Below are 13157 nucleotides of genomic sequence, written 5' to 3' on the forward strand. Positions count from 1 at the left end.
TACGAAAATATATACCGTTATCAGTAGAGGTTCTCCAAAAAAAGGAAACTAGCTAAAAAATCAGTATAACAAACCAAGGCGAAAGGCTAATAAAAATTCTAACATTACTTTTTCATAATAAACTCATCTACCATCATGTGTGGTGCCATTCTGGAAAGAACATAATCTACCAGTCCTTTACAATCTTGGTTGCATATCTTGTGTTTATATGGCTTTCACGATACGAATACCTCGAAGGCGACGAAAGCGTCCGAATGAACATGGTACAGATAACATTGCGCAAAGTCATTCGTTGATTACTTACTCCTCCGGGCAACAGTCACTTGCTTGTTGGTGGTGTTGTGCGGTGCCAAAGTTCAGGTTGAACCAAAGTGCGAAGAATTCTGCTTGTGAAACGACGAACAAACAATGCAAAATACAGGGTACGTATTTTCCGCCATGAAAGCGTTCACTTTCCGCTGTTGCTTCATTTCTGCCGTGTTTTCATCAGGAAGCTCGCAGGAATCACGCTATTCATTACCGGTGCATCCAGGGGCATCGGCAAAGCGATCGCACTGAAAGCCGCTCGTGATGGGGCCAACATAGTGCTGGCAGCCAAAACGGCGGAACCTCATCCGAAGCTACCCGGAACCATCTACACGGCGGCAGCAGAAAGTAAGATTGCTAGGACCCTTTCCTCGGCTAGGAGAGCTTAGGAGCTTAATTGTCTGTTGCGTTTACAGTTGAAGCAGCGGGCGGAAAAGCCTTGCCTTGCGTCGTGGATGTGCGCAGTGAGGAAGCCGTACGGGCTGCCGTTCAAAAAGCTGTCCAAACGTTCGGGGGTATCGATATCGTGGTTAACAATGCCAGTGCCATATCGCTGACTCCAACCGAGGAGACTGATATGAAGCGATACGATCTGATGCACAATATCAACACCAGGGGTACTTTCTTGGTGTAAGTATGGGAAACCAGAAGCACTGGAGTTCGATCGATCCGCAACGCAGATATCTTCCTAATAGCAGTGTTCTTCCAGATCGAAAGAGTGTTTGCCGTATCTGAGGAAAAGCAAGCATGCTCACATCCTGAACATTTCTCCACCGCTTAACATGGAGCCACATTGGTTCAGCAACCATGTCGCCTATACCATGGCCAAATATGGGATGTCCATGTGTGTGCTCGGCATGGCGCGGGAGTATGAAAGTGCAAACATTTCGGTGAATGCGTTGTGGCCTCGTACGATCATTTACACCGCTGCTGTTGAGATGCTCCACGGACAGGAGGGCTATCCATTCTCTCGCAAACCGGAAATAATGGCCGATGCTGCATATGCGATACTTTGCCGATCAGCGGGAGCTAGTACTGGAAACTTTTTTATAGACGACGAGGTGCTGGCCGCGGAAGGTATTACGGATATGGCACAGTACGCTTGTGTGCCGGGTAACGCACTAATTCTCACCCCGGACATCTTCGTGAACGAGAAAAAATCAAAGCTGTAATCAATTTGTTCGGAATGAATTTCAGGGCCTTGGCTGCAGAATAAATTAAGGGTGATGGACATTAAAGTTGAATAAAAATATAATATTTGTCCATAGCATTACCTTTTACAAACGAAAAGAATGGATTTCCAAGTAATTTGAACATTCTTCTCAACAAATAACTGACGATATTATTTTCTGCGTTATTCCAAATGACCTTAAGCTACGTATACACGTACTAGTTAATTTTGAAAGATAAACGATCAGATTTTTGTTGGCTAGATAATTTCACCCTTTGAAAGACAGCCATAATCATACAGTGGAGCGCCGTTTATCCGGGTACCTTTTATCCGGCTGTCCGTTTATCCGTGCTGTTGAGAAATGACAGTTCAATACAATGATGACATTGCGTTATGAGGAGGATATTTGAAAAAACGGGTAAAAGAGCACATTGTCATAACAAAAGACACAATAATTCAAGCGAATTTCAAATATTCTTATGGGAAAAACATGAATTTAAAAGATGAATACATGAATAAAAAGACGACCCAAAAGGACAATCATTTTAACCTTTAAGTTGGCAACCGGATACCCGGGTATTTTTTTTCAACTTCGAACTGCAATAACTTTTGATTCATTGCTTTTATTGACCTGAAATTTTCCGTAGCCTCCCAACTTTTAATTTATGATTTTTTGGTGCATAAGTTGTAATTTTAAACAGCCTGTAAGTATTTTATTTTGATTTTTTTTAACTTTACCACGTAAGTTGGCAACCAGCATACCCGGGTATTCCATACATTTTGTATGGAGAATGACGTTTCTCTTCTTCCTCTTTTCGTATTGTGCTTATTTTCGAGTCATGTTCAAGCGATTCCAAATTTCAATTTGACCGTTATTTTTATAATAAAATGAAAAAACTTAATGAATAAATGAAATAGAAGAGAATATATGGTCGGCATTACTTGCTTACAGCATTAAAATATAGAAAGCATTGTTTACCTATGAAAATCGTTAATTTTTTGCATCAAAACGTGTGGAATACCCGGGTATGCCGGTTGCCAACTTACGTGTGTAGATCTGGTTGCCAACTCTACGGTTAAGGGCTTGAAATACTTTTTCCAATATCTATAAAATACTCAAAATAATATTGAATTATACGGTCCGTCATTCACAAATGTAAATGTGTCGTATTTAATAATTCCGTAAACATAAACATACAAAATCATTCGTGTACGCAAGTAGATGAATGTTACGAACGCTTGAAGCAGAGTGGTTTTTAATAATGAACCCAAGCGCCACAGATTAAGCTTAAACGACTGGAAAATTGAATACCCATAGAAAAAAAATGAAAGCTCCACAGCTTCATTGGTTTGATAAATAGATGGCGTATTACAACTCATCATTATATTGCTATCCTTTTCTTGCAATGTGTTTCGACAAGTTGCATTTTATTATGACCTATATAGCCTTCTAACTTTCTGAGCAAAAATCTATATAAATGGTCGTGTGGTTAGATACGTGGGTATCAACACCAACGACCATTGCTCAAATCTCACTTGCTTCAGTGCTGGTGGTTTCCGTTGGAGTTTAGTATTTAAACAATCGTATCGCCGTTCTAGTTCTAGCGATGCATAACTTCAATGCGAAACCATACAACAGTACAGAGGAAATGAGAAAGCTCTCCTCCAAGCGATGAAGCTCAACTGGTTGGGGTATCCCACCAACAGAGAGCGCCACCAGCTTTTTTGCTATTTTTAGAATGCATGAGTCGTTTGGCGTCTGCTAAACGAAGTCTTTCTATATTCCGTTTAGGTAGAGAACTTGAGTCGTTTAGAAGCCGTTTAGTGGTCGTTTAGTGGATTTGTGGCACTTGGGGAAAATACCATTGCTATCTAAAACGTAACCAAATCTGCTAAAACATTACCCCTGCAATCGTTACAATAAAACTCTATTCTATTATGCTAAGTTTACACGTCGTTTCATCGATTACCTGTCAAATTATTTTATCGAACGAGCTCGTGCAACAGTGTAATCAGGTGTACTGTGCGCGAGCAGACATAAACATTTTTTGTCACCTGCAACTTGGTCAAGTCAGCAGAACGAGACACCTTGCATTTAGAACACTAAACAAAAGCAATAATTCGTGCTACGCATCAGCAAAACAGATCATCCTGCAAACATGAGTACATTCCGTGGTGCCATCAAGAGGCTTAACTGTGATTTGAAGATATCCACAATTTTCTTCGACCTTGATAACACTCTGATCGCAACCAGGAAAGCCGATGCAAAGGCATGCAGCAAGGTAAGTTATCTCAACTCATCCGTGTTTGGCACACGATGCATAAGGTTAGCAAATAAGGTAGAAAAATAAAAATCTAAACTTGGCATACAGATGAACTTATATAACGCTAGGCCTAATGCAGAGTGTTTGCCTCGCGTGTCGGATCGTCTGGAAGTGAAAAGAAGGTGGTAGAACGATCGCTTTGACCTTATGGGTTAATTCAATTGGCATTCCTAACTGGTGAACATTTGCAAGCCATGTTGAAATGTGACACAAATCCACCAACTGATAAGGTCGTCCCGGAATAGTTGTATTAATGTGAAAAACGTGCACTTGAAGGGACAAAATTTCCACTCCCCTTGTATTGTGTGAACGTCTGAAACCTTTCAGTGCTCAGCTGAAATTGGACCGCATGGCACGAAGACGTAACCAATGAACAATTTCTGTTCAAAAACAGCATGCGCTTTTAGATTACCTTATCCAATGCAATATCAGGTTTACTATTGGTTATTGGTTATTGGTTATCATTTGGTAAACCCGAAATATAGATATATTAAATTGAATTCTATGATGTACGTACATTTTTTTACAGTGTGCTATCGAAGGGTTAATACTGAACGTTTGGTGCAGAATGAATTTGTTCATTTGGACCTGTCTCACTGACAGCGCTAGTTCGGGTTGTCACGAGTTTTATTTTTATTTTCATCGAAAAACATGTGTTTGCTTCCCTGAGATTATTATTGTTCGCGCTTCTGCATACTACGCAAACTTGCCATCCTATTAAAATTCCCTTGCCCCGTCCGGAAGATCTATCGAAAACAAGCGATTATTCATCATCTCGGCCGTAATGGGCAGTGAATAGCTCACTCGCGTGGGATTGTTTACTTCCGTGAGGGTTTGGTGAAGGTCTTCCTAGCAGCTGCACAGCGTGTGGTGCGTTATTGAACAGCGGCCACCAAGACAGCGCAGGTTGCAGGTGCCGGTGGTAGCACGAAAAGGGAGAGACATTTTCTATCAGGATCGTGAGCAAATCTATTTTAACGATTTTCCGACTCTCTCGCAGAGAACACGGAGCACGCGGAGCGTAGAAATGAGCTGCACCACATTGCCGGTGCGACTAGGAAAATAGAGAATGGGTTTCCACCGGTCGTCATCCGAATCAGTCGAGAAAACGTCTTGGAACGGTACGGTTCGGATGGTGAACAGAAGTGCTACTATTTGAGATACATTTGTAACTAACTAGCTGATTGTTGCTAGGCTACCTATCATCTGCTCTGTGGTGCACGTGTGCTTGTACGTGAAACAATTGTGTGCTGCGGCAGAAAACTGAAAACGGTTCAATTAAGTAACGCAAAAAAAAAACCACACGAAAAGAACCCCAAGTCGCAACAAAAATGTCGGGCGAAGTGAGTGAACCCATTAAAAAATGCTCGTTGATATTGAAGAATGCCAAGAGTGACACGGAAAAGTTTGCCGCCCTGTTCATGGTGACGAAACTGATCAAGGGGAAGGACTGCAACCAGGCCGGCAAACGGTTGCTGTTCGAGTCGATCGGGTTCGACTTCTTGCGCAAGCTGCTCACTAGCAAAGACGTGCCGGATGATTGTCCCGCCTCGGTTTATCAGAGTGTGGCTCTTTCGATTCTGAGCTGCTTCTGCGATGACGAGCAGCTCGCCACGCACCAGGACATGCTAGACAGCATACCCGTGTTCATGGGGATCGTATCGACGTGCGACGACGACGAGTACGACGACAATCTGATCATTATCAACGAGGCGTACCACTGTCTGCAGAGCATTTCGCTGTACGAAAGTGGCCGGTTGGCGCTGCGCCAGCATGATGTCATCACGAAAATGGCGCAGATCTACACGCAGCGCAGCTTCCAGATCGATGAAGCACTCACGCTAATCGTGACACTGGTCGCCCGCTTTGGAGCGAACTCGTGGGACAACGATCCGAAGTTGTTCCATGCGCTGTTGCAGCGCGTTTCGCTCGACTTTGAAACCGACCACGCGGAGCGCAAGTTCGAGCTGGCGGAGATGATCAGCTCGCTGCTGTTCCACTGTCGCCGAGATCTGGTGGCCCGCACGGTGCAGGGCGAAATCTGGCCCGAATGCTTGTACAAGGGTATTAGCGATATTTTGAAAAGCAAAATCGGCAAGGCACAGCGCGATCCGGCCCTAAAGCTGGCAGCGAATGCGGTCGACGTGCTCGGCATCGAATGGACGTTGCACGACGTGGAGAATCCGAAGAAGTTTTTCCTGCTGTTGCTACAGCTGGCCGCAATCGAGGTGCGCATGCAGATGGACAACAAGAGCTTCAACCAGTGCGTACAGCAAGCCGATCTAATCACGGCCTGCTTCATCATCCTAGAGCTGTCGATCAACTTCATGTCGACGGATCAGCTAGATCTCGACCAAAAGGATAAGCAGCAGGTGTACACGGGCCTAAAGGGTGCCTTTTCCGCGGTGCTTGGTGTGTTGGTAAAGTTGGCCAATGACACCAAGAAAGACCGACTGCAGAAGACGGAGAAGGCGTTTGCGTATGCGATGGTTCGCGTGCTCACAGCCTGGTTGGCGCAGGAAACAAGTGCCATGAAGAATCAGGTTTCCAAAGTGTTGCCTTTCCTGTTTAAGCTGGCCAACGAATCGTTTTACGAGTCACGCGACTACCGCATTGCTCACAAGGCCGACAATGTGGATGATCACGAGCAGCAGCCACCGGCAGACATCTTGCGGGTGATGTTGCCCGCCATATGCCATCTGGTGGTGGAGGAGGAAGCGCGCCAGATTTTCCTGAAGGAGAAGGAAGAGCAGGTGCTGTACGACTGCCTGCTGTTCCACTGGTCAATTGCGCACTACAAAAAACCGCCGGTGCCACGCGCCGAACGACTCAAGCGCATGAACGAACCCGACCCAGAGATGACGCCTCAACAGCTGGACGACATGAAGGACTCGCGAACTGCGATCGTTAGCTTGTGCAACATCCTGATGAACATCACCGTGCTGGAGGCCAAGCTGGTCGAAGAGAGTACGCTGTTCGCTCAGTTGCTGCGGTTCATCTTTGAAAACTTACCGGAGCTGAAGGACATCCCAGACAATCTGGTGATGCACGGTCACCTGGCTGTGCTCGGACTGCTCTTGCTGAAACAGCAAGCGTCAAAGATCAAGAAAAACGACTTCTCCATCTGTCGGTACATCCAGACGACGATCCGGTTCCTGTGGGATGCGTACAACATTGACGAGTCGAACGATCCGCAGGCGCTGGTGGTGTCGATGCAGTACAAAGAACACTGGTTCGAGATCATGGAGCTGTGGTTCCTGGGCATGCAGACGATGAGCGGCATCATCAAGCTGATTCCCTGGATCTCCGAGTTTGCAATCGAGAGTGGCTGGGCCGAGGGAATTGTAGAAACGTTGCGCAAGGTGAAGATTGGCACGCTGCCCCCGAACGTGAAGCTGGCGTACGAAGACTTCCTGTCCCAGCTCGTCGATGCTAATCCGGCTGTAGCGCCCGTGCTCAAGAAGGCCGATGCGCTGAAGGTGTGCCGTAACCATCGGATGATGGACCTGGGCAAGAAACTGTTCGGAGATTAAAGCTAAAGTGCGCAGTTTGCAGTTTTTTTTTTAATTTTTCACTCTAAATTCACCTGTTACTTTGTCCATGCGTCATGTTGCCGGGCGGCATAGCTCCATTTCTTATTACATGTAATTCAATTTGCTGCATTTTATTTCATCATACTCCATTTACTTAATCTCATCGCATGTTGGTTGTCGCGTTCGCTTATTGCGCCGTATGTTCGGTAATATTGAAAAAGTAAAAATGTACACGCTATATGTGCAGAATAAACGTGTTTTCTACGTATATATATAAATACACATCGGGCTTTTATATTTCAATAATCTCAAAGCTAAAATCATCTACATGGAATAAAACTGCTTCGAGCGAACATAGTTTCCACTCCAGAGTACAAGCTCGAAAAAAAGGACCCCAAAATGAATGCCCTACTTTCATTTGCCCAATGTCTTGGACAAGAAAAATTTTAGCTAGAGACACGGAGGAGACGCGAATAGCAGTTTTAGTAGCCGTTGTCGGAGTGCGTGCTGCATGTGAGGACGGCTATGTGGCAGTGTAGGTTCGGTTTAAAAATAGAACTTTCCTTTCTACCGCACTGGGCAAGAAGTATCGTGCGGTGGTACGATGCAAACAGCACACTCTTCCCGTCGACATCATGGCTCGTGTTGGAAATCTGTGGGGTGTGGTAAAAGAGGAAAAAGGAAGATTTTAAAATGAATGAAAGAAAGAAATTTGAATTCGTCTCTACTGCCGTCCACCTTTACACCACGGAACCTAATCGCACTCCAAACCGCCGTGATCGTGTGGTGTAGGAGCAGTAGAAGCAAAAGACACCCCCCACCCACTTAACTCTCACCGTCAGCTTCAAGAAATCTGATTTATTTGTATGAACGACGGCGAACGAAGATGAAATAGAAAAGTTATTTTTTACCTAGAACTTAGGATGTTCTCAGTTGGTAGATTGCCACTGGTTAAACACCCACATCCTTCCAGGGAAAAGGAATTTTGTCTGTCGTCTTTTTTTTTTTCATTTTTCGTACAGCAGCAGATTCTTGGCGTAGCAAAATTCGAAAATAACATCGCATTACAAATTACCGTGCACGAGCGCCCTCTTGTGTTCGGTAAACAAACTAAATACTTTCAATGCCTTGTACGGTAAGAAAGACGAGATGCACTTCTGCGTGTTTCAAAATCAATCGACAAGTGCATTCGTCTCTCACAATACCACCTTTCCCTTATACCAGGGTGTATAGTAGCGTGAACGAAAACAGCAGAAACCCAAAATAATCATTGAATTTCCATGTGCCAAGCGAGCGGCAAATCCGAAAATAGCAACTCATTTCTTCGTTCAACTTGCCTTGGAATAATACCGTAAGGGCGGGATGTATGCACATGTCCCTCCGCTACCCAGTTTCCAAGTAGATGAATGCACACACCTCGGCACAATACGATGAGGTTAAAATTATTAGAGACACTCTTTCTTCTACATCGACGACGCTTTGCTTTCTTTTCAACTCTTTGTTGGGGTTGCTCTATTGCCTTTGTCGTTGTTCATACGTTATTAATTTTATGATAGGTGAAACTGGATGATCGTGTTTTTTTTGTCTTAATTCTTTATCTAGCCCTAAATCTTTTGTAAACTTACCCATGAGCAGTGGTGGATTAACACAGGTGGAGGCCCTAAGCGGTCACACGAATGTACAGCCTTTCTGTTGTGTCAAGCGAAATGTTTTGTGAGAAATTCTAAAACAGAGAAAGATTGTGAAGAAAATTTTCTTGTGAACGGGGGGTGGGTTCCTCTACTCGGAGACCCATCGAGATCTGTGGGCCCCACGCGACCGCTTAGTTTGCGTACTGCTTAATCCGCCCCTGCCCATGGGGAATATTTTTGTTAAAAGGCATATAGAGTGAGTGTTTGGAATTCAATCGCCGCCACAAAATTACTCATGCTAATGTCTGGAACATTTCTCTTCCTCCTCTCCTCCCACCAGGTGGCCGATCTGCTGCACCGTGAACATGGGTTCAGCCGCGAGCTAGCGAACGAAACTGCTACCAACTATCTAAGCGCGTTTCGTCGCTGCCCGGATAATCCGGACGTGGCATTGGCCCAGTGGCGCTCCCAGCTCTGGCAGGACGTGCTGCCAGGCACGCACAAACACTTGGCCTCTGAACTGTACGGACGGTGGCTGGAGTGGCGTTACCGCTATCTGGCCCTGCCGGTTGAGGTGCAGACGATGCTGCAAACGCTTCGACTTCAGTACCTGCTCGGGATCATCACCAACGGACCGACGGCGGCACAGTGGGAGAAGATCGACCGGTTGGCGCTGAACAAGTACTTCGATTGCATATTGGTATCCTCTGATTTACCGTGGGCCAAGCCCGATCGCAATATCTTTTACGCAGCTTGCCACTATCTAGGTGTCCCGCCCGGCCAGTGCGTGATGATCGGCGACAAGCTGGAGACCGACATTCAGGTGAGTGGTGGCGATCGCCACGGCACGAGGACGGCTCCGGGTTTCCCCCCTTTGTCGCGGTTGTTTTCGTATCTCAATTTTCCAGGATGTGTCTTCCGTCCCCCATTTAACCGCTCACGATCCGTCCTTCTTCGGGAAGATCGAACGCATACGTGACACACACCGCGAAGGTACCCCAAATTCGCTCACACACACAGCCCTCCACACATATATTGAATCGTTGAATCTTGATCTTCATTTACGCACACATTTCCATTTTCATTCATCCATCCATCCCTTCTGCACTTTCCCTTTCGTGAAAATCGTAAACAATCATCCGGGGGGTTGGTGTTGCGATGTTCTCGTTTCATTTAATCCCCTCCTACACATGATGCACACACACAAGCAAGACAATAACCGTCGTGTGCCGTCTTGCTGGTTCGTCAAATCGACTCATTCGGACCGGGAGAAAACCATCATTCTACACATGATCGTCGACCGCGTTCATCGACCATTTTCTGAAAACAGAAACGCAAATATCAAATTAGAATCGTAGTAAATGAACATTCCGTTGTCAACCGATGTGCCTTGAACCGACGGCCAATGTGTAAGTGCCAAGTGTACACAAAAGGGAATTACGTTCACTGTAGTAGTAGTAACGTTTTATGGAAGGTTCATGTAACGTTGGTGCATCCTCGTTATTGATCGTGGCAAATGTTAAAAAATGAAATTCCAAATCGAAACTTTAATTTGTAGTTATAAAAAAACATATTCTCACACAGATGTATATATTAATATGGTAAACTAATGGTTGCCCTTTGCGCGTACCGCTTAACAAAAGAGCGCTAACGGTAAGTTGTCCCCTTGTTCCAACATAATTACCTTCTCATACTGTTTTTCTTCCATTGGAACCTAGTGCCTTGGTAAAGGGTTTTGGCCGAAGCGTTTTTAAACCAAATCGTCAATATTGTTGTGATCAAGAGAAGAGCAATATATCCTAAAATCAAATCAGGACACTTGATTTCGGTCAATTTAAGCAGTTGAATTACAGTTACTTACATTAATATTACAAGTTTGATGATTTGGAAGAGTTAAAAAAAAAATAAAAAATAAAACAATAGAATTGCATTCTTTGATATTCGCAAAATATAGATAAGAAAAATGTCTTGCATGAAAAAAATGCGATCATCCATATGTACCATTTTTTCGGAAAAAAAAGAGAAGCGTCTGACAGCATGGCGTCGTTGTGCTCGCTAGGTAAAGCAAATTTGCAAATGTAATTCACAGTCATGGTCGAGAGAAAACATGCCCAACAACAGCAACAGCAATTCTTTTCAGATCATGCCAAGCATATAATCTACCCTTGTTTCTCTTCTACATGAACATACATTATACCACTTGAAACACTATACACACATTTGCAGTCTTATTTCATTTGATTGAAGCATTACTTTCCTTCCCATTCCCGTTCCCGAATTATGACTACCTCCAATGGTGCGCGAACGATCAACATATGTCTGATTCCGATTTTTCTGCACACACTGAAAACATGAAAAACATTACCTTCAAACCATTGACACCGAATGTTGATTGATGATGATCAACCGGATTGCTGGATGATCGACAAACACACCACACCCTGGGGCCCGGTATATCTCATCAAAATTGGAAAACATCCCCCTGTTGGACTGGACACGTTATTATTCACTGGCTGTGGACGCGCTTCGCCATCGGATGGTTTGGTAAATATCTATTTTGTAACGATAAACGATTTGTAAACCCAATCCCGATCGGCATTCCGATCTCCCGCATTGGGGAACCCTCTCAAACGGGGACACGCATAACACGGGGACGTGTGTGTGTGTGTATGCGGGTTGAAACATGTTCTTTGGGACTTGTCACTGTGGGTCAAATCACTGCAACACGCTACAACAGGGTGGTATTGAGGCAAGTCTTGGTGCGACGGTTTGGCTTCCGCTGCCTACGGAGCAACGCATTATCGGAGACAGGACGATGCAGGATGTGCCGGAGCATGTACGACCGGACGCGATCGTGGACAGTGTGCTGAAACTACCCGCCATGTTACCACCATCGACGTCGTTCCGCGGACGAAGACCTGCCGAAGCCGAATTTGGAGACTGGGAGCAGAAAACTACCCGCAACCGGGCGGCGCAGTACAATCGCATCCTTCCGGAAATTCCCGAACTTTACAGCACGTACAGCAGCTCCAGCAACGACTGTAGTCAGCATAGCAATGGCAGCAACAGCAGCAACAACAGCAGCTGAATTTGCCGATTGTTCTATCCAAACAAATGACGAGAGAGAGAGGAGCACAGCGTGCAGCAATGGCAAACAGAGTGCGAAGCATACAAAATGCGACCAACGATATATCGTTCCACAAGAGATGCATTCTGTAAGATATGATTCCCACACACGATGCCCTTCATTTTGTTTGCAGCTTATTCTCCCTACCACAACCAACTTTTGACTCGACCGCCAACACGAACGGTTTCACGCTGAGCGCGTCCCTATCGCTTTTCTTATTCCCTTTATACTATTTCTTGCAAAAATCTTACACGCTTAATCTATATCGTGCTTAGTTTCTTTCCTACTTAGTCTCTCCATTTTAACGATGGGATTGAGTCACATAATTGTTACCATATTCGCTCGATTCAAATGGTGGAATAATTAAAGAAAGAGCGTGGCCATCCATTTTTCAATTCGTCACAATTAGCGCGCAAATAATTTCTACATTGTCGCCAAGTGCAGGATGGCTGCACCGTGTCTGCCAGTCTCTGCTAGCCAACACATGTTGCTTCCATGCTATAAGTGTATCGATACAATGTATTTCGAATATTTCATTTTCTCACTAGAACATAGAATAGATGTAGATTACGATAGGGAAGTACCTGATTTGATAATGCAATGGAAAACGTATCTCTCTCTAACGGTTTACATCCGCGCAAAGGATGAATTAAACATCTTCCTCATCGTCCTGGCTTATCCAATTGAGCAGATGAAGTGTGCAGTACAGAACAAAAACACATATTTTTCAATACATGTTCTTTTTGTAATCTGCTGGGCGGAGAAAATAAAGAAACATTTCTGAACTAAGCATTCTTTCAAATATGTTACGTTTGTTTACTGAGGGCTAACACACGGGGCGACGCAAACCCTAGCACAAAACGAGACATTTCTATTGGAATAAATTGCTTTTGGCGAAAGAATAAATTTCACGTGCATGATGCAGCAATTCAAATGATATTCGGATTCGAGAAAGAAATATATACACTATGGCTATCAACAGGGCGGAACGGACCATTGTTTTGACCTTACTTGGATCTTTGTTTCAATCTAGGGACAACAACGGTCAACGTGCGACGCGACGAG

The 13157-nt window shown here is 44.6% G+C and overlaps 3 protein-coding genes across 3 annotated transcripts; all 3 read left to right on the forward strand.

Annotated features, from left to right (window-relative positions):
* The first annotated feature begins 274 nt into the window (after positions 1-274).
* On the forward strand, positions 275-1542 carry LOC121590563 (hydroxysteroid dehydrogenase-like protein 2). Its single transcript, XM_041910340.1, has 4 exons — positions 275-422; positions 491-654; positions 723-936; positions 1016-1542. The coding sequence occupies exons 1-4, from the start codon at positions 409-411 to the stop codon at positions 1476-1478; spliced, it is 855 nt and encodes a 284-aa protein (XP_041766274.1). The 5' UTR covers positions 275-408; the 3' UTR covers positions 1479-1542.
* A 1942-nt stretch (positions 1543-3484) lies between these two features.
* Positions 3485-12881, forward strand: LOC121590562 (N-acylneuraminate-9-phosphatase). Its single transcript, XM_041910339.1, has 3 exons — positions 3485-3759; positions 9306-9788; positions 11703-12881. The coding sequence occupies exons 1-3, from the start codon at positions 3637-3639 to the stop codon at positions 12051-12053; spliced, it is 957 nt and encodes a 318-aa protein (XP_041766273.1). The 5' UTR covers positions 3485-3636; the 3' UTR covers positions 12054-12881.
* Positions 4406-7612, forward strand: LOC121590558 (neurochondrin homolog). Its single transcript, XM_041910334.1, has one exon. The coding sequence runs from the start codon at positions 5133-5135 to the stop codon at positions 7332-7334; it is 2202 nt and encodes a 733-aa protein (XP_041766268.1). The 5' UTR covers positions 4406-5132; the 3' UTR covers positions 7335-7612.
* Positions 12882-13157: the final 276 nt, after the last annotated feature.

Source organism: Anopheles merus, chromosome 2R (assembly GCF_017562075.2).
Source record: "Anopheles merus strain MAF chromosome 2R, AmerM5.1, whole genome shotgun sequence".
NCBI classification, from domain to species: domain Eukaryota; kingdom Metazoa; phylum Arthropoda; class Insecta; order Diptera; family Culicidae; genus Anopheles; species Anopheles merus.

What these genes read in the sequence shown, in the direction of transcription:
- LOC121590563 (XM_041910340.1), top strand. An exon ending in CTACACGGCGGCAGCAGAAA is followed by an intron (nt 655 to 722) that starts GTAAGATTGCTA and finishes TTGCGTTTACAG; the next exon opens with TTGAAGCAGCGGGCGGAAAA. An exon ending in ACCAGGGGTACTTTCTTGGT is followed by an intron (nt 937 to 1,015) that starts GTAAGTATGGGA and finishes GTGTTCTTCCAG; the next exon opens with ATCGAAAGAGTGTTTGCCGT.
- LOC121590562 (XM_041910339.1), top strand. Translation starts at nt 3,637, where the DNA reads ATGAGTACATTCCGTGGTGCCATCAAGAGGCTTAACTGTGATTTGAAG. An exon ending in ATGCAAAGGCATGCAGCAAG is followed by an intron (nt 3,760 to 9,305) that starts GTAAGTTATCTC and finishes TCCTCCCACCAG; the next exon opens with GTGGCCGATCTGCTGCACCG. An exon ending in AGCTGGAGACCGACATTCAG is followed by an intron (nt 9,789 to 11,702) that starts GTGAGTGGTGGC and finishes ACGCTACAACAG; the next exon opens with GGTGGTATTGAGGCAAGTCT.
- LOC121590558 (XM_041910334.1), top strand. Translation starts at nt 5,133, where the DNA reads ATGTCGGGCGAAGTGAGTGAACCCATTAAAAAATGCTCGTTGATATTG.